This window comes from Danio rerio, chromosome 20 (genome assembly GCF_052040795.2).
Source record: "Danio rerio strain M-AB ecotype USA chromosome 20, GRCz13ab, whole genome shotgun sequence".
Lineage (NCBI taxonomy): Eukaryota > Metazoa > Chordata > Actinopteri > Cypriniformes > Danionidae > Danio > Danio rerio.
The window spans coordinates 30923897-30950308 of record NC_141040.1 but is presented as its reverse complement, the minus strand read 5'-3'; the positions used below and the strand labels follow the sequence as shown (position 1 = coordinate 30950308).

The following is a 26412-nucleotide window of genomic DNA, read 5'->3' as shown; positions in this document are numbered from 1 at the left end:
GCGCTCACCTAACCCCACCCCTAACCCTACCCATCAAAGTGAGTAAACTCACATCATTAAGTGCATTATGTCTGACATTGCATCGCTGAGTGATGCAACCAGCTTGCATCATAAAGGCTGGATCCAGATACTATTGGAATTTCTTGTTTGCATGCTCTCTTAACATTTAGTTCAGACTCACACACTTTGTGGAATCACTTTGAAACACTTCTTTATTTGTTTTCTGGAAACCCAAAAACCATTTAAACACAGTCGTCACCATATTTAATAAAAACATTATTATTGCATATAGATCATAAGACTCCATATTGTCAGGTACAATCTTTCAGATGTGTACTCTTGAGTATATTTAAAATGTCAATCTAGCGTGATAATTCCAGCTAGTTTTTAGCAAATATTTGAGACAGTATGTACTCAATGCCCAAATTTCTTCAGGAAGCAAGCACGATAAAGCAAAGCGGAGCGCGGGGAAAGAGAAGGGACATAAATGTTTTGGCTTCGAGGGTTGATGTTACACGTGTAGGGAAGGAGCACTGCGATAAGAGCTTGCGCTGCTGTGAACTGAGCCTCATCTCCAGTTTACATGCCTTTCTACTGAAGGAGAGATGAAGGGCAGACGTGAAAGAGAAGGAGAGCTGGAGCCGATCAGCCTCGTCTCAGATCATGGAGCTTCTGAGCCACGCTCTCTAATTCAGACTCAATGGCAGCCAGACTCTCGATCTCAGCATCCTGATAACAAAACACAAAAGAAGCTCATCAGGGAAACATCTATGTACACACATACTGTATGTATGAAGTCTCTGTATTTATTTGGTGAAAAATACAATAGAAGCTGTGCTATTGTGAAATATTGTAACCGCTTTTTATCAAGTTAAATATGCAATTGATTCTTGTGATGCAAAGCGGAAGTTTCTGCATCATTGCTACAGCTGTCAGCATCACATGATTCTTTTGAAATGAGTAATATGCAGATTTGATGCTCAAGAAATGTTTATTTCTATTATTATCAATGCTGATTTATGATCTTTTTGCTGGTTCACTATTACTGCAAAAAATGATTTTCTTACTTGGTTTTAGTCTTATTTCTAGTCCAAATATCTAAAACGTTTTAAATCAAGAAGCATTTTCTAGACAAGTAAAAAAATATTGTCTTGTTTTCAGAAATAAAATGTAAAAATTAATAGAGTTTTTCTTTAAAACAAGCAAAAAAAAAAAGAAATTATTAACAAAAATCTTCCAAATAATCTTTTTTCTTTGAAATAAGGTTTATTTTGCTTACCCCACTGGCAGATTATTTAGCTTGTTTTAAAGAAAAACTCACTTTATTTTACATTTTATTTCTGAAAACAAGTCAATATTATTAGAAAATGATTCTTGCTTAAAAGATTTTTAAATATTTAGACTAGAAACAAGACAAAGGGCTTTATTTTGATGATCCATGCGCAAAGTGCAAAGCAGAGGGCGCAAACGGATTCAGGGCGTGTCAGAATCCTCTTTTGCTAATATAAGGATGGAAAAATCTGCTTTGCGCCGTGGCGCATGGTGTAAAAGGGTTAAGCTTATTTTCTTAATGAGTTATAGGTGTGTTTTGAGAATAAACCAATCAGAGTCTCATCTCCCATTCCTTATAAGAGCCAGTTGCGTCGCGCCATGGTGCATTTGCTATTTACATGACGAAACGTAAGTGGAAAAACTGAGAATTTCACTAGCAATAAAACAGTTAAACAGAGCATCTACAGCACGTGAATGAGAGATAAATTATCTACTTTCACGTTCACTCTCGTGGATAGGGAAACCTTGTATGCACAGACATCCATTAGCCTATAAATAATTCGTTTCGTTTGTTAAGCGCAAAAAATTGTTTCAAAACTATTTCTAAATTCGGTTCTAATTTCCAGCAAAAGAATAAATGAACAATAATATTGAAGTGTGCTCAAAAACCTGAGTTATATCCAAATACACATGCTGTGCCCGATATGGTCTAAAACCTGCAGGTGGGCTAATCTAAGCTTGTTTTTAATAAAACAAATATAAATATGGATATAATAAATAATACTGCTAATAATAATAACATTATACAAAAGCAAATTGTCACAATAAAACTGAAAAAGCCCCCCGAGATGAAGAAGGCATGAAAGTATGGTTTTTATATTTATGTAGGCCAGAAAATAATGTTTTGTAATATTTTAATCCTTTATATTCATATCCTATATAATGTATAATATATTCTATATTCTTATTATATCCTATATATATCCTTAATATTTTAATTCTTTTTCATATGTAAAGATATTTGTGTGTTGCTCTACATCTTGTGTGCATTAAGAAATGTGTAAGCGAGGCGCACAACTAACGCGCTGTGTGCTGGACAATAGACCGGCTTTGCTCTGGTCTATTGAAAAATCTATTATAGTTTCTCAAAATAGTAACGTGCCAGCAATACACCACAACACGCCTCCCTTTTTAGACCAGAACGCCTATGGGCGCACATATGAGCGCAAATGCATTTGCTATTTAAACAGCGTTGCCAAAACGTCAAAACAACTCTTGTGCCAAGCTGAAACTAGCAAATAACAATTGCGTCGCACCTTGCGCCACATTGCACCGGGTGTATGATAGGGCCCAAAAGCTCTAAGTAGAAAAAAGCATTTTTGCAATGTGTTTTTATATAAAGCTTGTTCAAAAATATTTTTGTATTGCATAAAAGTATTTCAGAACTGTCAATAATATTAATTAACATTTATATTGTTTGTTTGTTTGTTTATATATATTTTATTTCCGTTCAGGATCATGAAAATGCCTTAAAGTTTAATCCTCTGACAAGATATTTACCATGTATATATTATAAATGGAGAGTAAAATATAGTAGTTCAGCACTTTTAAAGGTCATAAACTCAAACTATATATTTTAAACAACATTAAAAACAAATGAAATTCTGTCCCCTAATTAGATGAGCCACTTTCAGACTTGTTGTTTAAATCTGTTTTATTTTATGTTTTTTTTTTATTTATCAGTACACCCTTCTACTGTTATAAATTCACTCTGCTTCCTGGGCCTCATTGCTTTCATTTTTGAATGTGTGTTATTTATATACTTTGTTTAAAAAATTTTTTTATATAGTTTTCATAATCCGATATTGATTTACATCAAATCCCAAGCAGGTACACTCTAAAAAATAGATGTTTGCTATTTGTTCAGATTACTCATGTCATTACATATGACAGATCTATATAAAAAAATATTTGACTGTCTTTCTTTTCTTAAAATGGCTTAACTTGAAGTGCTGTAAAAAAATGAAAGACATTTTTTTAAGGCACTTTATGATATGTTACTATATGGCAATAACGTCTTTTGGTGGATCGAACTTAAAAAATTCAAATTCAGAACTTTCCTTATAATTAATAATTTTGTTGTTTGTTTTGATTTAATTGGTGTTGCAGTATTATAAACTTTAACACAGCACTTATAAATGACACCTATTACATACATTCCAACAACGGTTATTCCAACAACTTTCATTTATTCCATTCTTTTTCCCTAAATATTATTGAAAACAAATATAATATTGAATTATCATGTATAAAAATTACAGTAGGTATAAATCTTTCCTTCAGTAAATATTATAACAAATAAATAACATGTCTGATATATATAGATGCATCAGAATAATGTAGCTACTAGCTAACAATGTTTACATATTATACTATCTCTCTCTCTCTCTCTCTCTTTATATATATATATATATATATATATATATATATATATATATATATATATATATATATCACTTTCATCTGCAGAAACAGTCCTGTTTATCTTTCACTTACCATAGAACATGGTGGTCCTCACTAATACACTGTTCCCTGTATTTATATCTAATCAAAAGTATTGCCATTAAAAATTTTTTTTAATTATAATGCAAATTCCATTAACATATTACTAATCAATATTATATTACCAGCATTCATGTTGTTATTGTTACAACTTAAAAGATCACAGCTGACCTTAATAGCTTGCTAACCCATTACAATATATCACATTCCATTATAGGACAATGTTGGCATTTGGGAACACATACATTTGATCGATTTACAAAAAACTAATCTGATGAAAACTTTTTTGAGTTGTGAATATGTCATCATAACTTCCTCGAGGTGATGTCTCAGACTTTTTTGTGGATCTGACATTTGTTGATCCTTTGTTTTTCTTGACCATAACATTTGCATTCAGCAACTACTCACAATAAATACCAGTCTGTGAGAAATAGTGCCACAAAAAAACACTGCACGTCATGTGACTTAACCAAAGCACATCATAGGCTACACTAAGGTCTTCTCTTTCCAACAAAGGGAAATTGAATGTTGGTCTTAAAGAAACAGTAGCAGAGAAATGAACATGAATATACTGTTGTCATATGGCAACACTGTGCGGTAGATTGGTTAAGGTTTTTTTGGGGGGGGGTAAAAACTATTAAGTTAATCCAATCGATTTGTGTTCGGAATCAGAACCCAGACGTTTTTACAGTGTAAACTTGACCTACAACATAAAAGTCATACCTAAATTGTGAACGTAAGACAATGGTTAAAAAAAAGTGCAAGTAGGCACCATACCCCAGTCTTCCTGCTGCCGCTGCCCTCTTCTTCACGTTTGTCCTGCGTTTGGGTTTGAGCCATCAGCTGCAGCTCCTGCTCCTCAGGGCTCCTCCACAGATCCCCCTCTGGGTCCTCTCTCTCCTTGGAGTGCTTGAACTCCCAGCGTTCATCTACTTTTGGGCTCATCTCCACTCTCTTGTGGGACACTTTACTCACACGGCTCCAGCGCTTCACTCCAACCTCTCTTTTCTTTTCCTCCTCGTCTTCTTCTGGTTCTTCTTTTGAATGAGTTTTCTCAGTTTCGTCTCCTTTGTGCTCCTGATTGTCCTCCATGATGGATTGTTTCACATCGGGATTCACTTCAACATCATCTGTGGCTGTTGGCCCTTCTGATGAAAAGGGACAAGGTTAAGATTATTATTATTATAATACATTCTCTATCTTGGTCTCCTCTCACTATTACACACACACATGCACTTACTTTTGTGCAGCATCAGCAAAGGCAGCACTCTGCTAAATTAAACTCTGCCTCTTGCCAGCTGTCTGCTCACTGGGTGTGGGTACATTTGCATGGACATCAGTAATCAAATTATTTAACTTGTTTTGAATAAAGCAAGATTATAAATGTTTACATGAGTTGCTTTTTACATGTTATAGCACATATATCGATTAATGGCACACATCATTAGGTGTCTATGTGGCACCATGTAATATTACCTCCAGAGTTTTATATATCAACAAACAGTTTGTCTTCATTATGGTTTTTGGTGTTACATTGTTAACTGTATGAACACTTTGAGTGCAGTATTTGATTTATTATCATGATAACAGAAAATGGTTTATACATAGGCCTCGAAGGTTTGGAATAATTAAATCATTTGGGAAAAAACTACTATATACTGCCATATGTCGATCACAAAAGTAGCATGGGTTGATCGCATGGCTTTACAAAAATAAATGTCAGCCTATTATCATCTAAACTGGTTGACATACAGGGCAGCCAGTCTGATATCTGACCTTTTCAGACGCATGGGTAACCATGTCTATGCATAAAACCGCGCCAACTTCGCTACACAAGCAATAGCTGTTCTCACTGATAAAATGAAGTGCTGTTTATTTATTACGAATAAGTTTGTTCATTTTATAATATTTAAACAATCCAAACTTTTTAGCACATTAAGTTGTTCAACTAAATAGACTGAAGTAATCTTGCATTACAATACTGTGCATATACAACTTTTGAGTGGTCATGTGTCAAAATCATGTTAATGATAGAAAAAGGTGATGAGGGAACTGAGGAAATTGTTTTCAATTCTTTTGATGTTGAAAATTTATAAATACATAAATTTAATATATTAATATCAACACCTTTAATAATATTTATATGATTATATAATAAATGATATTGTAAAAATATGGATATAATAATAAATAAATAATATTATATAAATGATATTTATTTATTATTACATTAAACCTTGGTTAAAAATTACTTATTAATAATTTTTAAATTAATATATGTTGTGGATTTTTACATTAGGTTGATCATTTTGACTTAGTCATTATATAAGTAACTCGCATGCTGAAAAAGTGTGAGCACCCCTGATTTAAGGTAACCAAACATCTCTGCTTACATGTCATTCTTATTTCGAATATTGTCTTTCCGTTAATATCAAAAGATAGTCTGATGCCTCTTATTCTTTTAAAATGTCACTGTTCTATTTGCATGAACACACTGCCCTGTTAATGCTTCTATTAACAAAATCACTGTCGTGCGCAAAACATCTGGCCTTTTTCACTAAGTTTCTCTGGGATCTGAGGGACACTTTTAACAGGCTTCAGGCAGTCGGCTGATCTGGACGGCCTCCAACATCAATTATTGAATCAATTCAGCGGGCCACAGCACAGCGTGGATTTCATTTCATAGATGGAGGCACTGCCACTCCGGCCCTGTTCAAGAGGCACGGCTAAACTCCCCTATTAATCTTCATTTCCCATCCCTCCCTCCAGCCTCCTGTCTTAGACACAATCTCCCGCTGTTATTCTGAAGCTCTTCAGCGACTGAGCTACTGCCTGCTGTATGAATTCTCTCAGGACAGCCGTGTTGCTCACGCCTTTCAAAGAGTGCTGATTATGTTGCCATTGATCGAAGGGTGACAAATGGTTTGTAGGAGCACTGTGGATTTTTTCTTCATTCCGCTGGGCTTTAGGTTGTACAAACATGATCATGGATGGATTATGGTGCTTTCAGGACTTTCATGTTGAGAATGTGAAATGCAGTGGCCAAACAACAATGCTAATGTGTTCTTAGTAACAGGGCTAAATCATATAGAGAAGGATTTAGTAATCAGGAAAGAGAGCAGTACTTGACAAAGTAAATTGCACAGATGGTAAAAGAAACATATTAGCAGCATTAATTAAGATATTAGCCTAACATAATTAGGCTATTAAGATATTTGCCTGTTAGCTTTTCTTGACAGAAAATAAGAACTAATGTGAATATTGCAGTGGAAAGTTTAGCCAACCAAAACTTTAGTTCCTTAAGCTCTTTAAATCTCTTCTGCTTGATTTGTTAGAACATTTAGCAGTCTATGTTACACTAAAGAAATTCTGATCAATAATTAAATAACTAAATAATAATTAATAACTAAAATATGCAAGTTTCATTAGGTTCAGTGACATTGTTTACTGTGCCACCAATATAGCGACTATTGATGCATAATGAAAACACTCTGTTAATCAATAAAAAACATTGGACAGCCGGGGCAGTCTGATTCATTAACAAGTTACTCTTATGGGCTGATTCTTATTGGAGAATCAAAAGCATACAGCCCACATGTAGTCTGATTCATTAATAAATGAGCTGCTTCTATTATAAGCAGTCTTTTTCGAACCTTCATTGTGGGCAGTATTATAAGATTCAAACAAATGATACATTTTTTAGTACATCAAAAATATATTTGTAGTCTGGTTCCTCAAACAAATGGCTCTTAATAAAATGTTCACTTTTGCCTCTTCATACTCAGAAAACCTTCAGACTGAAATAAACCCAAGTTAATCAGAAGTGAATAAACTGTAATCAGATTTGATCATCAAAATCAAATTGAATCGAGCATGTGAATCAGAATCAGATCAGGAAATGTCGTAGTACAGAAAATAACAGTGCTCTGTCGGCACTCAGGATAGACAAATGACATTTCTCATTTCTTTTGTGTATATCAGATACACACTCAAACTGTGTTCATCTACGCTTATTGCCAGGTATCAAGTCTCTCATAAGGAGCTCTCTGAATCTGAGAGGCCCCAGAGAACTGGCCTCATTGTGCTGGTCTAACCTGTCCTTGCACTTAAAGGCACACTCCACGTTGTTTGGAAATAGGCTCATTTTACAACTCCCCTACAGCAGAATTTGACCATTTTTTAAACCATACAGATCTCCTGGTCTGTCAGAGGCACAAATAAATGTCTTCTATTTGCTGGTTCTTGTTATTAAATCAAAACAAACAGAAAAACTAGTGACTAGTAACTATGACGTGAACAAGCTGAGCTGGATCTTATTGATGAATCAGAAATGATTGGGGCCACCTGTGTAGTCTGATTCATGAACAAATTACTGTTATGAGCTGTTTCTTACAGAGGGTTTGCATTTATATCAAGATTTGGTCAGTTACATGTGTGCGCAGCAGCATATAACACAGCACAGATAACACTTTTAATATATTAGTAAAGGCAGTGTTCTGCCTATTTAGCTTAGCTTAACATAAATCATTGAATTGGATTAGACCATTAGCATAATGATCATTTTCCTGTTTAAAGTTTGACACTTCTTTAGTTATACTGTGTACTAAGACATAATTTTGATATTTTCTAGGCTGATACAGTTAGAAACTATACTTCTGGCCTAATAATGAAAGAACTTTTCTGCTGTACCATGCCTCTCCAGCTACACTTTACAAAAAAATGCTGTAAAATTTACAATATTACTGGCAATTTCGGTTGCCAGTAATACTGTAAAATGTACAAGTGCACTGTAAATTAACAATTACAATTGTGCTGTAAAACTTCAGGACATTGGTAATTGTTAATTTAGAGAAGTGTTACATCCCTATGCTGTTTTCTGTTTATGATTTTCTCCTTTCGACAGTTTCATTTCTACAGTTCCTACTGGTTCCTATTGGCTTACACTGCCAAGCTGCTGCTGTGTTCCCCTTGATGTAATCATACTGTCTCCAATCCAGCTGCTGCCACCGTGGCATAAAAGTGGTGGCAGGACTCACGTGATATATATGGTGCACACGAGCTTTGAATATCACTTTTGTTAGACACACTAGGTTAGCTTCACCCACTGTATTTTGGTTTTTCTGTTAGGTAACATCAGAGACATATATTTTTGCTATATTTTTCTTTTTGGATAGTTAGGGTAGAATTTGGCCCAGAATAAGTTGTTTTGTTTTAGTTATTTCTATTGTTTGGACACCGTCTGCGTCTCATCTCTCCAACTCTCCCATCTACCCGTTTAAGCATTTTGTGTCACGTTTGTTGTCTGTGATTGTCAATATATTTTTGTAAATATTTATTGTTCTCTATATCTACATATGAGTAGCACAGTGCCACAGTAGGTAGCATGATCGCCTCACAGCAAGAAGGTCGCTGGTTCGAGCCCCGGCCTGGTTAGTTGGCATTTTTGTGTGGAGTTTGCATGTTCTCCCTGTGTTTGCGTTGGTTTCCTTCGGGTGCTCCGGTTTCCCCAACAAGTCCAAAGACATGCGCTATAGGTGAATTGGGTAAGCTAAATTGGGCGTAGTGTATGTGTGTGAATGTATGGGTGTTTCCCAGTGTTGGGTTGCAGCTGGAAGGGCATCCGCTGCGTAAAACATATGCCGCATAAGCTGGCGGTTCAATCCACTGTGGCAACCCCTGATTAATAAAGGGACTAAGCTGAAAAGAAAATGAATGGATGTATGAATATCTACATATTTTGCACTTATTATCACTATCTTTTGTAAGTAAAACTCACTTTATTGCATTTAGCTATTCGTGGTATTTTGTCCCTCAATCGTTGATATTGTGTGTTCGCTTTTGTGTTTCATCCAAAAACGAATGTTACTCTCCTACCCCTTGACTGACCATCTTTAAGACTGAATGTAACACTGTAAAAATTGCCAGTAATGTTGTAAATATTACAGCAATTTGTTACAGTGTAGGTAATTAGATAACTATTAGTGTTGTGTAAAATCATTGTGCCTGCTGCAGCCATGGTACAGCAGCAAAGTTTCAACATTTTTATGGTGGGATGAGAGTAAATACCTTAATTGTTACTGCAGAATGAGAGTAAAATACCTTGATCATTACCGCAAATGATAGTAGAATGATAGTAGAGTTGGTAGCCATATCAGCTCGGACAACAGCAGTATTTCATTTTCCGTCAGTTTTAATACACAACTTAACTGAAGAATAGTAGGATTCAAAAAACTGTGAAATTGTTTTGTGAAATTGACTTGTAAAATAAGCCCTTTTCCCAAAAAAGTGGAGTGTTGCTTTAATTTACAACTCACTTTGCTGCTTGTTATATCATATCATAATGAATGATGCTCTAAACTCAAAGATAAACTCTGAAAGTAGCACATATGGCATGCCGCATACTGTATTCATCATTACCCTCTTTATGAGCCGGATCGTTTTCCTCCTCATTTTCTGAGCTGGAGTGTTTCCTCTCCTCATCTCTTATCGTTGCCTCCTCCTGTGAGTCTGTCTTCGGCTCTGGATTTAAGGAGTTAGAGATGTGATTCTTTTCTTCTTCATCTTCTTGTTCCTTACTGTGGTCTTCCTCAGTAATAATCTGGTTTTGTTTCTGAGACTGCTGCTCTGTCTCCTCGCTCTCCTCTCCTGCTCCTCGCTTCTCTGTTTCTTTTTCTGGTTTCTCCATGGCAACCAGCATTGACTGATCATCTGTTAGATGGAAAAGGGTTATCTTGAAGTTAAATGCTCATTTGTGTCATAGCATCACTGAATCTAAATGGCTCCGATAATTTATCTAGTAAAAAAGCATGCCCTGCTTAAGCAAAACAACATTACATAAAAAGATAAGAATTCCAAGTTATACAGCAAGCTAATCTTTTAGCTTTCTTTTAGGACAAAGCCTAAGGTTTTATTAATAAATAAAAATAAATCTTACTATTATATATCATACTGTATTCCATATTTAAAGCAATTCTTGTTTTCTTTCAGGTGAAAATCTTTTGATTAATTTTTGTTGATTAATCTATGATACATACATAAACGTGTGTATATTATTCTTTACATTACGCTTTTACTTACACCTGTTTCCTTTAAAGTCAGATTCAAAGATTTGATTATTCTGTAATAAAGACATGTGTGCACAAATAATCTTTTATTTGTAATTTATTTAATTTTATTAAATTATGAATATAAATGCAATTTATCTAAGACTAAAATATAATCTAAGACTGAAACCCTCATGGTTTGATTTCGCTAGAATGGACAGATGAATGTGACCATATAATGTGTACTTTTCGTTTATTAATATTCTTTAATTCATTTTTTTCAGGTGAAGGTTTTATTCATCTGATGAATTCTTGCTCCACTGCCTTTAAATCAAAGTGCAAGGCTGCGGAACAAACTGTTTAAATGGTTCCTCCGTGGATCAGTCATTTTGACCTCAGCAGTGCAGTAATAGTAGCACTCCAGATACAGATGATGTAATGAGAATATTTTAACCTCAAGAAAAAGGCCACCTCATGTGCACACAGCGCTTACCTATCTGTAAAAAGACACTGACATGGCTTAATATGAGGCGAGTCGGATGCACAGGTTAGAATCAAAGTATACTGTATTTGCAAGGCGTGCAGATCAAATAAACAGATGACAATTTCCAAGGTCAGCATTCATGATTAAGGTCAAATGAAGAGCTCTAAAAGCCCACTCTCAATTTAGAGGAGCGATTAAAACACAATTAGTGTTTCATTTGACACCTACACTAGTATAGAATGATATTCAGCTCCCACACACTTGTCCTCAGTCTCAAAGGGGTGGTCTAGAGTGTAGTTTAAGGGCTCGGTTGGGTTTATAAGATGTAATGCAATGTGTGCTCATGCTTCATTTGTAGAAAAGCAGGTTATTTTTTAATATATCTTACTTTGATTATATACAGCTACTCTGCTAACATGAAAACAAATGTCATATTTCCTTGTTCCTCTAAAAAGCCTGCCCTCAAGAGGCTCTGATTGGTCAGCTAACATAATGTGCTGTGATTCGCGAATCGGCTCCACGTCAAGAGTAACGCCTTCACCTTTTTGTGCAGTGTAAATACTGTCAGTAAGAGTAGCAGTTAGCTGCAGCAGTTTAAACCTGAATCAGACAAAAAATGGCACAGAGGACGCAGCTGAACATCATGCCTGCTCTCTTACTGTAAATAAAATCTGACAAGTGTCTTTCACATATACAGTATTCGGAATAAGCATGTGTAAGTAATATAAAACATTCAAATGTCTTTTGTGAGTTCATTATTTGAAATGTTGAATTAAAGGAAAGCGTCCACAAAGAGAGACACTGAGCACGCTGCTGAAGATTTTGGGTATTTACAGCTTTTTGACGGATAAATATAATTTTGTAGCTAAATTGTTAACGTGCCAAACAGCGTTTACATCCTTGTTTAGCGTTTACATCCTCGCTACAACATAACGTTAATGGTAGAAACTGTGCATGTAGTAGATCAATTTTAACAAATAAAAATAATTACAAGTTGTGGCTCACAATCCACAGCTTCGTCTATTATGGTTGGAGCTGCTCCACCTTTGAGGAGTTTTTAGCCGAATCCAGCACTGAACTGAGAGATTCTATGAGCTTTCCTTTGTCAAATGCTAGCTATATATATATATATATATATATATATATATATATATATATATATTTCACTGGAACATAATTAAAATTAAACTGTAAGCACTTCTGTCTTTGTTTTGTCCTTTGGATGCCCAAATACAGAAACAGAACAAGCTCTGTGGAAATAGCAGCGTTTGGACTCCATTTTAGCTGTCTCTACTATAACATTATATTTATGTACCCCTTCACTGCACAGGGTGTATGCGCAGGATAAAATGCACCTAATCTAAAGCATTTGCGATCTCACTAACCCGGATGTATTTTTTTGTAGTCCCCAAATTCATTCGGTGTAGGCTAAACTAACTCTGTAAAAGCTAATGTCTGCTTTTGCATTGAACTTGATCGTATTACATTCAGAGATGTTGTTTATGTTCACACAACTACATTACACATCAACTAAAGTTTAATATAGGATATCGTAGTGGACCAACCTTTTAATGCATGACACAAGTGTATGGCGACAGGAATGAGAAATTGTACAAACCTGGTACTATCATAAATCTGGTAGCGGGTCTTTGAACTAGCAAGAAATGATGCCCAATAGACCCCTGGCCTGATTCTGTCAGAATGCTGCTACAATAAGTGCAGCTCTACACTGCGATTCACATCAAAATGTGCTTTGAGAGCACTGGATGACTGTCTTCTGTCCTTTGAACAGTGAAAAAAAGCAATGGTAGAACAAAGAAGCGTTTCATGTGGCTGTTTAGATGACTCTCTCATCTTTTTTCTCTCATATGCAAAAAATTGTAAATAAGTGTGAAAAGAAAAGGACAAAAGAAAACCATTTAGAAGGAAAAAACTGTAGCAGATCAGTGCTGCAATGTGACCTCCAGAGTATGATTATGCTTGTTTATGTAAATTGTCATTCTACCACTTATTTACTAATATTTGCATAACATTTTAAAATGTAAATGTGTTTAAATCATATTTCTGAGGACTGAAATTGTGGATTTTTTTCTATTGTCTGCTGTCCATTAAATTTTATCAAAGTGTTGTTTTGTTTTCTCTCGTTCTTGTGAGGGTAGTTAAAAGAACTATAATGGAGCATTTAATAATAATAATCACAGTTTTTCTCAGAAAACATATTTCTAAAAGTGCTGTTGTCATTTGAAATGTTTATTAGACAACCAAAGTAATATATACATGCAAAGAAAACCAAACTAATTAACTTCGAAATTAAGTTATGTGTAATTAAATGACATGGGGATGAAGTATTGAACAAATGAAGAAAGGAACGTGTAAAAAGGAATGGAAAGCCTAGACAGCAGCTCAAATCCACCTGCTTTGAATGTTATTACTCGACTGAATGGGCATTATTAGTGGTTATCATGATGATAGATATGGGGCAGTAGGGGTCTGATAACGACTATTCAATCGAGTGATAACATTCGAATTGGCTGCTGACATCTCAGTTAAAGCAACTCTATCAAGTGTAAATGAATATTAGCTGCTTCTGTCCCAACGCATAATTTACCAGATGATGTAGATGAAACCAGGGTGGACATTTCAGCCAGACAATGATCCCAAACACAGCCAAGGTCAAACACAACAGATTTCAGAAAAAGAAAATAAAGTTGCTAGAATGGCCAAGACAATGTTGAAAACTGGGAAAGAAATCACACATTTTTCTTGAACTTCCTGAAGTTTCATTACCAAAATAGGCTTTTAGCATTAAAGTATTAAATACATTTCAGTAGTTCAGTACTTTCTCCTTGTGCCATTCCATTGTTATTACACATAAACAATTTTCTTAGAATGTTTTTTGTTTTGTTTCATGTCAACAGCTCCTCTAGAAATAAATTTACCAGCAAAAATCATGACACGTTCGATACTTATTTTATTCGCTGTCTGCAACTATTTAAATATCTCTACTCTTCTTTAGCTGTAAATACATACTATAAGTTTCATCATTCATCCAAGTGTATGGCTGTTTCTGTAAATGCATGTGCGATAATGTGAACAAACCATGACAGCAGGCTGAGCACAGAGTCATGCATCATTGCAATTAAGAAGTGGATTCATCTCACCGGCAGTTTTCTTCAAGTCTTTAGGGAGGCTGGTCACATGATCAGGCGCATCTCCTGGGAGTTTCAGCGCTCTCTCGCTGGCTCCTGTAAAGAGGTTTACACATACAGTTAAAGACAAAATTATTAATATTATTAAATGTGATTATTTTTCTAATAATTCCCAAGTGATGTTTAACCAAGCAAATGAATATTTTCATAGTACTGTGTTTTCTTCTGGAGAAAGTCTTATTTCTTTAGCTTGGCTAGAATAAAATAAAACATTTAACAATATTTCTAGCCTCGTTAACGAATTATATTTCATTACAGAACAACAGAACAAACAAGCTACAGAACAAACCACTGTGACTTGCCTAATTATTGCCTAACTGATGCATCGAACGCATTACTGCTGCACCAATCCGCCTTTCAATCTCACGTTCCATCCTTCCCTCACTCATGAACAAAACCCCAAGATACTTGAACTCCTCCTCCTGGGGTAAGGACTTTCCTCCAACCTGGTGATGGCAATACCTTTTTTTGGTGGAGCACCATGGCCTCGAACTTGGAGTGACTATTATGTTTAAAAACATTATCTCCATTAAACACCACTTGGGAAATATATGAAATGAGACATACATAAAATATGAATATAATTTGTAATATACATAAGAAATAATATCAATTTCATAACTATGTCTTCAACTGTATCAGTTTCAGGGAAATAAAAAGAGTTGATCAGTGTTATACTATTCGCCACCAGACATTTCAAATGACCAGCTGCTGCCAAAAAAGCCATTAGCACCCAACTGTCATTCTGCTGCCATTAGTGTTTCTCCACAGGAAAACACAGCGAGTTCACGATGTCCCGGTCAAATTTGCAGCATCTGCTCTTACCTTCAGCTGCGATGTCTTGCAACTCTCGGAGAAAGTTTCTGTGGCGCAGGATACTCACGAGCCTGTCATCTGCAAAACACAATGCACACCTCTTACATTTTCAGCAGTCAGCATTTTATTTTTTACATTATTTTGCATTAATTGCCTTGAAATTTACTGCCTTCTCCAGAGCGGCACTATTAATCATCTGGGCCACTGAGAGAAGGGAGAGAAAGCGAAAGCAATAAAGAGGGGAGATCTGCGTTGAATTAACGTCGAGTCAAGCTTTTCCTTTCTGCTGACCGACAAACAGCGCATGCAGAGTCTGCTGCTCACTGCTGTTCGCTGAACTGCTTACTTTCTCTCTCTAAATGTCTGTCGTCTTATTTCCCTGCCAACTTTCTTCTCAATTTGTTAAAGTTTTGGCAGAGAACTGGCAGCAGAACCTGGCAGAATATCACTGTATAAAGATTTCATGTGTGATAGATAAGCGTTAGGTGATAGCATTTTGGTGTCTGTATATTAAATGATCATTTTAATACACTTTTATTTAAAGAACAGACAGACAAACACATCCTGAAGCATTAATCTGTGCAAAAGGTAAAATAAAGCATGAAACTAGGGAAAATGGAGACATATACGACTTATATGACCTACAAAAAGACACAGCAATGGATGTAAAGAGAGAAAAAACTTACAAATCTTCAGAACTTAAACATTATTAGTCTTTAGGTTGTTTTAGGAGATTATTTTTTACCATTTTAATAAAAGTGTTTATTATTACATTTTATCAATCCCACATTTTATCAATTGGGTCCCACATTTTATTTTAAGACTGGATCCCACATTTTATCAAATTTCACAGAGTTCCCAGAAGTGGAAAATCTAAATCTTTCCAAATGTAAAGTGGAGATAAGTCCAAGAAGCCAGTCAGAAAAAGAGGCCTAACATTTTTCTTCCAGAAACAAAAGATATGATCATGCCTTACTGAACAGGTGACCGTACATTTCGTTTAAGAGTCTCCAGAAAATCTGAACAACAAAAATTGCTATTATTGGGTCAGGGAGCAAAACACCTCAGCAAAGAACTCAAATATTTCTAACCAAAAATTCTGAATTTAAACACAGGACCAAAATCGATGTGCTAAGATATCCTCAGCAGCTTTACACTTGTCACATGTGGGGAAAACCAAGAGATAGAGTTTACTAAGATTTGTTTCAGAACAGTGAATTCTGTGTGATACTTTGTATTGAATAAGGTTACTGTACATCTAGAATTTATAGAAAATGAATAAACAGATAAAAGGCATTTATTCCTATCAGTCTCAGAGATTAAAATGCCTAGGTCTTCTTCCCAAGCGACTTTCAAATAAAGTAAAATTCATACATTATGCCTAAAAATACAGCGTTTAAAAAGGAATACCATGACTTTGAAAATCGAGATCTCTGCAAAGACAAAAAGGAGAGCATAGTTCTTTATGTCGTCGATTTATTGAAGCTCTGAAGTTGCATTTGCTCCACTAATAGAAGGAATAACTGCAGCTATCCAAACTTTTACGCCCTGGATGCTACAGAGAGTGTGGAAAAAGTTCAAGTATCAGGTTGATGTTACTCGAGTGTCTGGAGGGGGTCATATTGAACATCTATGAACTTGTTTTCTACTGAAAAAAAAAACTTTTTACATGAATCGCCCAAGGTTCCATCATGTTTCTTTGATTAAATACAGATTCTCAAAGTTTTGGTATTCTTTTTGAATCATCCTGTATAAAATACAATTTTTACAAATTAAGTAATTAATAAATAGCAATTATCAATGGACCAATGTTTTGCAACAAAATGTGTTGACTTTAAAAAATTATATGTGAAATAAAAAGTGCATTATTTACTTATGATTTATTTACTTATAAACTAATTATTTAAAATGAGTTGTAACAACACAATTCTTGTGTTTTTTGGGACCACTTAATTGTTTTATCTTTAATTCACTTTAATAAAAAAAAACGATGAAGTTAACTTAATTGATTTTTAAATAATATTTTTATGTAATACATTTATATAATATTTCCTGTACAATAACATAACATAACATAACATAACATAACATAACAACATAACATAATCTTTGATGTATTTAATCTGTCTTCTCTTTTTTCAAGTAAAAGTTTTAATTAATGTTTAACAATAATATAAAAATAAACAATACAATAATATTAATAATACAACAATTCACTGTATTTGTGCTATTTACAGTTACATTAAATATTTTTCTGTGTTAAAAATACACTTCTTACAGTGTCTTCTGTTCTGCTCCTGTCCTCTTCACTGTTTCTTTGTCCTCGACTCATTGTGTAAGCCTCAGACCGAGTGTTTGATTTCACCGTTGTAAGCATTATCTCAGTAACAATACCTGCTTTGTTAATAGAAGGATTGATTTTCCAACTATCAAAGTTCCAAAGCAAAAAGCCCCTGCAATGTGACTGAACGGTGCACAGCAAAGATTCGTACTACGGCTTCTACTGCGCTAAAGTCATTCAACGTTTGGTCCATTAAATTTAGGCTATCAGAATCTGTCACAGCTGCTATATTGATCATACTTGGAAGGTCACTGCTGAAGATAAAAGAGCTGCACTCAACTGCAACTAAATACAGGGAAATAGTTGGAGTGCAGATGTCAGTGATGCAGGTACTCACCAGTGCTGAGCGTTTCAAGGCAGTCCTGGGACACTGGGATGGGATGAGGCTTGGACAGAGCATCTGCAATCACTTCCACAATACACTTCATCACCTATGCAAAAACACAAATATTTGTATATGAAACAGCATGCCATGTTGAAGCCTTTTTAAGACATACCCGAAACTTGCAAACAAACTTTTTTTGTTTTTCGTTTTGTTATGCTCCACATGGCTTAACATTTTGAGTAATTAATTATTAACAATTAACTAATAACAACAAAATAATTATTAATTATTAGCAGCCCTGTGAAATGTTTTTTCAAATATTTTCTAAGTGCAATTTAACAGAACTTTTTCAAAACATGTTATAACATTCATTCATTTATTCTATTTTCGGCTTAGTCCCTTTAATTCATCAGGGGTCCCCACAGCGAAATGAACCACCAACTTTTCCAGCATATGTTTTACACAGCGGATGCCCTTCCATCTGCAACCCAGTTCTGGGAAACACCCATACATTCTCATTCACATACACTACGGACAATTTAGCTTACCCAATTCACCTATAGAGCATGTCTTTGGACTTTGGGGGAAAACCCACTGTGGAGAAAAACCCATGGAGTAACCTAAACGAACAAGGGGAGAACATGCAAATTCCACACAGAAATGCCAACTGACCCAGCCTGGACTCAAACCAGCCACCCTCTTGCTGTGAGGCGAAAGTGCTAACCATTGAGTCACTGTGTCGCCCACTTTTCAACATATTAGTTTCAATAACTCATTTTTTCTTAATTTATTTTGTCTTTGACATGATGACCATACATAATATTATTTTAATAGTTATTTTACAAGATACTGGTATTCAGCTTAATGTGCCATTTAAAGGATTAACTAGGTTAATTAGGTTAACTAGGCAAGTTGGGTTAATTCAGTGGTCCTCAATTCCGGTCCTCAGCCCTCCTCCCTGCACATTTTGTATGTCTTCATTGCTTAACACACCAGATTTAAATCATCAACTCAATATCAGAGAGATCCATGAACTGATCCTTGTGTGTCAAACAAGAGAGACATACAAAATGTGCAGGACAGGGTGACCCAAGGACTAGATTTGAGAACCACTGGGTTAATTAGACAAGTCGTTATCATTGATTTGTTCTGTTGCAAATCAAAAAAATAAATTCTCAAGAGGTCTAATAATATTGAACTCAGCAGTTTTTACATGTTTTAAATACATTTTTAATCCAGTTAAACTGAAATGAGTCCTATATTCTCCGGAAAGAAAAATATAATAGCAAATACTTAGAAAGATTTCCTTGCTTTACAAATGAACCCAAGAGATCACTCAGATCATTTGGATCAAGTAAATTAAAAATTCCAAGAGTTCAGTCAAAGCAGGGTGAATCTTCCTTCAGATACTACACAGCACGCGTCATTTTGAATTACTATTGTATATGAAATGTGCTACATAAATACTTGTCTTGCCTAAAACTTGTCTTGCCTTGCTCTGGTAAACATTACTTAAATTAGAATTAAAATGTTAAATAGTAATAGTAGTAAAATAGTAATATTGAGAGCATTTGGACAACTTTTTTGATGTATGGAAAGTAGACCAAAAAAGAACAGCTTTTAACAGTTTAGCTTACACAGTTCACCTATAGTCTTTAGAGTTGTGGGGGAAAACTGAGCACCCGGAGGAAACCCATATGAACAACATGAAAACTTCACAAAGAAATGCCAACTGACCCAGCCGAGGCTCGAACCAGTGACCTTCTTGCTGTGAGGTGACAGTGCTACCCACTGCGCCACCAAGCCACTCAATACTACATATATATTTCATTATTAGTTAGATTTTTTTAATGTTAGATTTTCATTACATTTAAAATATGTTTTAATTACTATGTTTATTGAAATATTCTCTTGTCAAATAAATGGATTGAGTTCTTCATTTTAGTTAACTATAATGACCCTGGTTATTATATGGACCGCACACATGAAATCAATGTGATAGAGGACATAGCAGCAGAATGCCAATAAAATCTCAAAGCCTCCCATTTCCTTACTGTCTTACATTTCACTTTCAATCAATGTCATTTCCTTCTCAGTGCTTCCCTCTCGCCTGCATCTGCGATCTGTTTTTGCTCCACGTCCCCCCCCAAAGTCAAACATTCTCTACTGTCAGGGAAAAACAGCCTCCCTCAGTAAGGCCAAAGTGCTGCTGAAATGGCATTATCATTTTACTGAGAACTGCATCTGTTTGCAACCTGACACTGCCATTGTCTTTTCTCCCAAAACTTTGGATTTGCAATTCGATCTTTTTTTGTGTTCTCTATTAAAACTAAATAATTTCTTAAGGTGTTGATCAGAAATGAGAAATGAGCATGTAGTAATAGCATAAGTTATATGAATAAAATATTTTTGAAAATAAAGGTTGATTGTTTATTGCTCTTTACCTGCTCGATGTTGCATAAAGAACCTTTAACATCCTTGGAACATTTCATCTTGGTTTGCCACAATGCAAGGTTCTTCTTAATGAAATGACTATTCAAACTATAAAATTTGATTCTTAAAGGGCTAGTTCACCCAAATATGAAAAATCTTTTATTATTTACTCATCCTCCACTTATTCTTAACCTGGTTGAGTTTCTTTCTTCTGTTGAACACACACACAAAAAGAAGATATACTGAAGAAATGGTGGGGGGGCATGCTCCTACTATGGATGTTAATGACTGCTTTTTCCAACATTGGTCAGAATATCTCTTTCTATAGAAGAAAGAAACCAATTCACAGTATTAACTACTGGCTCATACCTACTCATTAATAAAATATTACGTGTTTATTAGGTTAACACTTTATTTTGAGGGTGCGTTTGAGTATTAGTAGACTGTCTGCTTAATATCTGTTGATACTGCTCCTTCAACACACATTTAACTGACTATAAGAAACTTTGCAAGTACATGTCAACTTACACTAGCCCTAACCCCAACCCTAAGAGTCTACATATAATCTAATGAAAATTTGTTGGCATGTAGATCCAATGTAACTTAAATTCAACAAATAGACTATTAAAATAAGGTGTGACCCTTATTAGTAATTATAATGTATGATCTTAATCTACGTACATCCCTAGCCCTAGACCTTAAGGGGGGTTTGGGGGGGTCTCTTGGTGATTTCCAAAAATCAAATTCACTTTTTTAAACTATTAGAATTACCATAAGTTACTCATAATCTACAAAAGAAAAAAAATTTAGTTAATAGTAACATTAAAAAACTACAAGCCATCTGCCTTTCGATTTTTTTTGCAACCCCTGTGTGATTACGTTATATTAAAGACAAAGCACATTGATTTTATGGCACCAGGTTAAACTTTCTGACACCTTTACTGCACTCATATACATTAAAAATAAATACAGGTCACAAATGAACACGGAGGATGGTCTCCGTGTGGCATTCTCCAAAATTAAACAATGAACAGACTTGGGCCTATTTGGTACGTGTGCGCCGTTGTGTGCAAGGATTATATATTTATAACCACCTCAGCGGATATTAGTGGTCACGAGTCACAGACGTTGTTATTTTGTGGGTTGCGGACTGAAAAGTTTGGAAACCCCTGCCTTAAACCTTTGGTGTTAAACTCTTAAACACCATATAGTTCCTGGGGGGCCGCAGCTCTGCACAGTTTAGCTTTAACTCTAATTTAACACACCTGGTCAAACTAATTGAGTCCTTCAGGCTTGTTTTAAACCTCCAGGTAAGTGTATTGAAGCAGGGTTGAAACTAAACTGTGCAGAGCTGCAGCCCTCCAGGAACTGAGTTTGACACCCCTGCCTTGAACTAAAACTACCTTACTTATAATAAACAGCTAATTAGTAGTTTATTGAGTGAATAATCTTAGTTAATGCTTTGTTATAAGCCTGAATTGTGACCTCAAATGAAGTGTTACCAAAAATTTATTTATGTTCACAATTAGTAAATGTAATGAGTAAATGAAAAGGAAATTTCATTTTAAAATAAATAATTTTGCATTAATTGCACAAATTAAATTTTTCTAAATTAATGTATTTGAATTAATCTCTTTAAGCACTCTTTTAAGTAAATGATCTTTGTGGAACCAGAAAAAGGGGTTGTAGTGTGAAATTCCTTTTTTTTTTTTTTTTAGATTTTCTATCAAAATAGATTTTCTTATAAGCCTTATTTTTATGACCAGAGATGAGAAAATGAGAAATAAGCATGTGATAATGCCCTCTTAAATAAGTGAACACACAATCCAATTTTAGTTGACTTGATTATAGTTGAAGAGCACAGTTTGCAGTCATCTGTAGTTGGTAACCACCTCTGAATAAGCACACATGGCACCAGCTGTCACTAGGCTGAAGTCGTGTTGTTGAGTCACTGTCTCACTTATGCTGCTTTCCTCCACATTTCCTGACAACACCGACTAATGCTGTTGCCTTTCTGCCAATCCTTATGTTCCTGTTTCTTAGATGGCTGCGCATTAATTTAATATTGTACTGCACTTGAGACTGAAATAGCATTTTGTTTGTGAAAACAATGATTCATAAACTCCTTCGCATCCTTACCTTCACATCCTTCTCTTCCATGTGACCTGGAGAAACTGGCACGGAGATGACTGGAAAAAAAAGAGTAAAGGCTTTGATTAACAGAAGCCTGGTGTTATAATGCAATTACCTACACATGGGTTAACTTGGGTTAACACAGGTCTCAAATTGGATTCCTAGAGGGCCGCAGCTCTGCACAGTTTTGCTCCAACCCTACTCAAGGTCTTTAAGAGGCTATTAAGCAGGTGTGAGTTAGAGGTGGCTGGAGCTAAACTGTGCAGAGCTGTAGCCCTCCTGGAATTGAGTTTGAGACCATTGACTTAAAGGGATAGTTCACCCAAAACTAAAATTTTAGTCATTATTTACTCAACCTTCACTTGTTCCAAACCAGTTTGACTTCTTTCCTTCTGCTGAACACTAAAGAAGATATTTTAAACAAATCTTTTAACCATTTACTTCCATAGTACGAACAACAAATGGATGTCAATGTTTACACGTTTCCAGCTCTCTTCAATATATCTTTTTTTTATTGTTCAGCAGAAAAAAAAAACTTATAAAGGTTTGGAGTCACTTGAGGGTGAATGAATACATTTTCATTTTTGAGTGAACTGTCCCTTTTAACTTCTTGTCTTTTAGCTTTCAGGTTAAGTAACAAAGGTGTGGTGAGCGTTTAGCAACAAACAACCAATCATAAACTGTTCAGCGGTCATCTCATTAAATATTCATGTGCTTTGTAGTGAAACTTTCGCGGGCTGCTTATAATGTCAAACATGTCGAACAACAAAGGGAAGCCATTAACGGACAGATTATTAGTTTAAGTAAACCAGAAGGCAGATTTACAAAGAAAGACAAAGATTTCTGGCTGATAAATGTTCCTGACTGACATTATATGTGAAGTAAAGAAGAATAACAGTATGACATCTCGAAAAAGAAGAACTAATTACTAACGCAAAATAACGCATTAACAATGAGAAGTGTAAATTCACTGCGGAAACAAATGTCAAGTGTGAAAAGCCCGTTTGTGTTCCTCTCAAGTGTTTCTTCGCTGTCCTTGGTGCTGACGGAGACATTGCACAGCTCACATGGATGATATAAAATGTGCAAGTAAACTCAGTCAATAAGTCATCCAAAATAACGCAAAGTATTCCAACAGCATGATCTTTAATATATCTTACACACTTACCAATATTAACCAGGAGCAGGAGAGCAACGCATCCTCGCGCGATCATTCTCGTGATGCGAAGTGCAGGCATCTGTTCTGCTGAAAAGGGGCGAGCGAAAGCGAAGGAACGTCAGTATTTCCCTGTCCTCACAATAAATGAAGTCACTGGCTGATTTTGGGATGCATTATTGCGCATTAGGCGCTGCTCGTGTTTGTTTCGTCGGTTCCTCAGATCACAATGCCTCAGTGTCACTACTCGCTACCGCAGCGATGCCGCCTTTATATAGTCGACATGAAGAGGAAATGACATCAGTGTGAAATACAGCTGCTCACTTCACATCTATCAGGGGCAGACTTAGTGATTTTTGGGGGCTCTAAGCAATTCCAGGTATAGGGCCTTAGCATTGAAACTCAAAACACTCTTTTTATAGATATTTTTCTCTGGATTAGTTTTTTTGTAAATAAACTGCATCCTAAAATATATATCTTAAATTGAACTTTCTAATTGTAAAACTAAATACAGTAAATGCACAAAAAAAACTTTAAAAACTATATAAAGTTAATTAGCCATACTTGTGATTAGATTTTAATATATGCAGCAAGGAACTTTCCAAAATTCATGGAGCCCTGGGTTTAGAAAAGAAGTAAGCATATTAAATCGTTATGGTTATAGAAAGATTTTACTACGTATGATGGAAAAAAAATTATAAAAGAGCTCTATGATTAATATAAGTGTCTTGGCACTGGTCAGGGCCCCCTAATTCCCTGGGGCCCTAACCAGCTGCTGACGTTGCTTATTGGTTGAGTCCGCTCTTCATGTACTAAAGTGTTTAAGTATTTTTATTTATTTATTTTTTTTTGGTAAATTTATAATAACTACACACTATAAATGATTTATTAAGCATTAGCAAATAGTGAATTCATTATCTGTTAAGCATTAACTATACATTAATAGATGTTTGTAAGCAGTTTAGAACTGCAGATACAAACGCTGTATTCTTGACTTATAAGTACATTTATAATGTGCTTATTGACTGTATTTTCATATTTTGTTAATTATTTTTTAATTTCTAAATTAAGTATTGCATCATTTACAAACTAGTTATTTAGGAATAGTTGGTGCTATTTTAGGATCATTCAGAATGCGTAAATAAATTATTCAAATGATCATTCATATATTATTCAGGCTCTAATAGTTCATTTGAATGTTAACAAATGCTTTATTTACTCGACGTCATCCAGTTTTGTGACCTAATATAAGGTGAGGACTATTTATGTTTCATAAATCCCTTATAAACGACAATTAAAGCCTCAGTAATTTTCTAAACAGGAAAAAAAAAAGAAAATAAACAACTGTATTCATTTCTATTCATTTGAAGATGCACAAATGAAACCTTTAAAGAAAAAAATCTTTGCAATGTTATGTAAATTAAAATGACTGTACAGTTTAAGCTTCATTGAATAACTTTGAAATGTTTTATCATAATATATTGTTAAATTACTATATTGTTGTTTTATCAAATCTAATTTAATTGTATTTAATGCTAAATGTATTTTGACACTCTTTTTATTCAGGAATGTTTAAAGTTTGCAGTAACTTTTATTTTTTAGATAAGATTGCAAACATTTATTGTTCATTTCATACTAAGGCTTTAATTGTCATTTATAGCATAAATAGTCCTCACTTTAGATTAGGTCACAAAGCTGCATTTATTAACATACATAGTAACAATAACTACATGCCTGAATAATAAAATATGTATATGTTGATTTGAATAGTTTATTAATCCTTTACTAACTCATTTTGAATGATTCTAAAAGCCACCAACTCATATCTTGTATCCAATTTGTATCTTAAATACAAATGGTTAGTAAGTAATGCAATACTGAATTTAGTAATGAGCAATTTATAAGTAGAAGTATGAAAGTACAATTATTAAGCGCATTAGAATTGTGGCTATAAGTCAAGCTTACAGCATTTGTAGCTGTTTTTATCAACTGCTTACTAACGTCTATTAATGTAGAGTTAATGCTTAACAGATAATGAATACACTATTTGCTAATGCTTGTTGGATGATTCATAGTTATTATAAAGGGTTACATTTTTGTGCTTGTATTTAATGTGCGAGCATATTACATCTAGGCTGGAGATGAACATATTACATCTTTTTTTATATGTATCAAAAATGATGACCTGCTAAGGACAATTCCTGGTTCTTAATATTCAGCTTCAGACAAAGCTTCAGATAAAGCAAACGCCAAGATATATTCTAACCGTGGGTTTTCATTGAGATCCTGAAAACATCTTTGCATTGAATTATTCAAGGAAAAATACTTTAACCCTCTGGTATTGTTCAGCTGAGCACCACATGTAGAACTCACATGGTCACCTTACTGGAGACAATAACTGTACTAACATAATGTTTATGAAACAAATGTAACATATTTTATGTCAATATATTTCTTTCTTTATTATTATGTATTTTAGGCCCCATTACTATAATGTTCATATTTAAATTTAAAAATAAAAATTCTGTTGTAATTGCTTAACTTCGAACATACTTTAAGACAGTAGGGGACATTCTTCCACAAATTTACATTTTCACTCATAAAAACGTGACAGGCCCTGACTTAAGCTTGTCATCCT

At 34.8% G+C, this 26412-nt stretch overlaps 1 protein-coding gene across 2 annotated transcripts; it reads right to left on the bottom strand.

The window, feature by feature from the left end:
• Positions 1 to 180: 180 nt before the first annotated feature.
• chga (chromogranin A) lies at positions 181 to 24035 on the bottom strand. Of its 2 annotated transcripts, none has more exon segments than NM_001006059.2 (8): positions 181 to 729; positions 4612 to 4982; positions 10252 to 10542; positions 14523 to 14606; positions 15396 to 15464; positions 18065 to 18158; positions 22625 to 22674; positions 23787 to 24035. In NM_001006059.2, coding segments are annotated over 8 exon segments (1113 nt in total). In that variant the 5' UTR covers positions 23857 to 24035; the 3' UTR covers positions 181 to 645.
• Positions 24036 to 26412: the final 2377 nt, after the last annotated feature.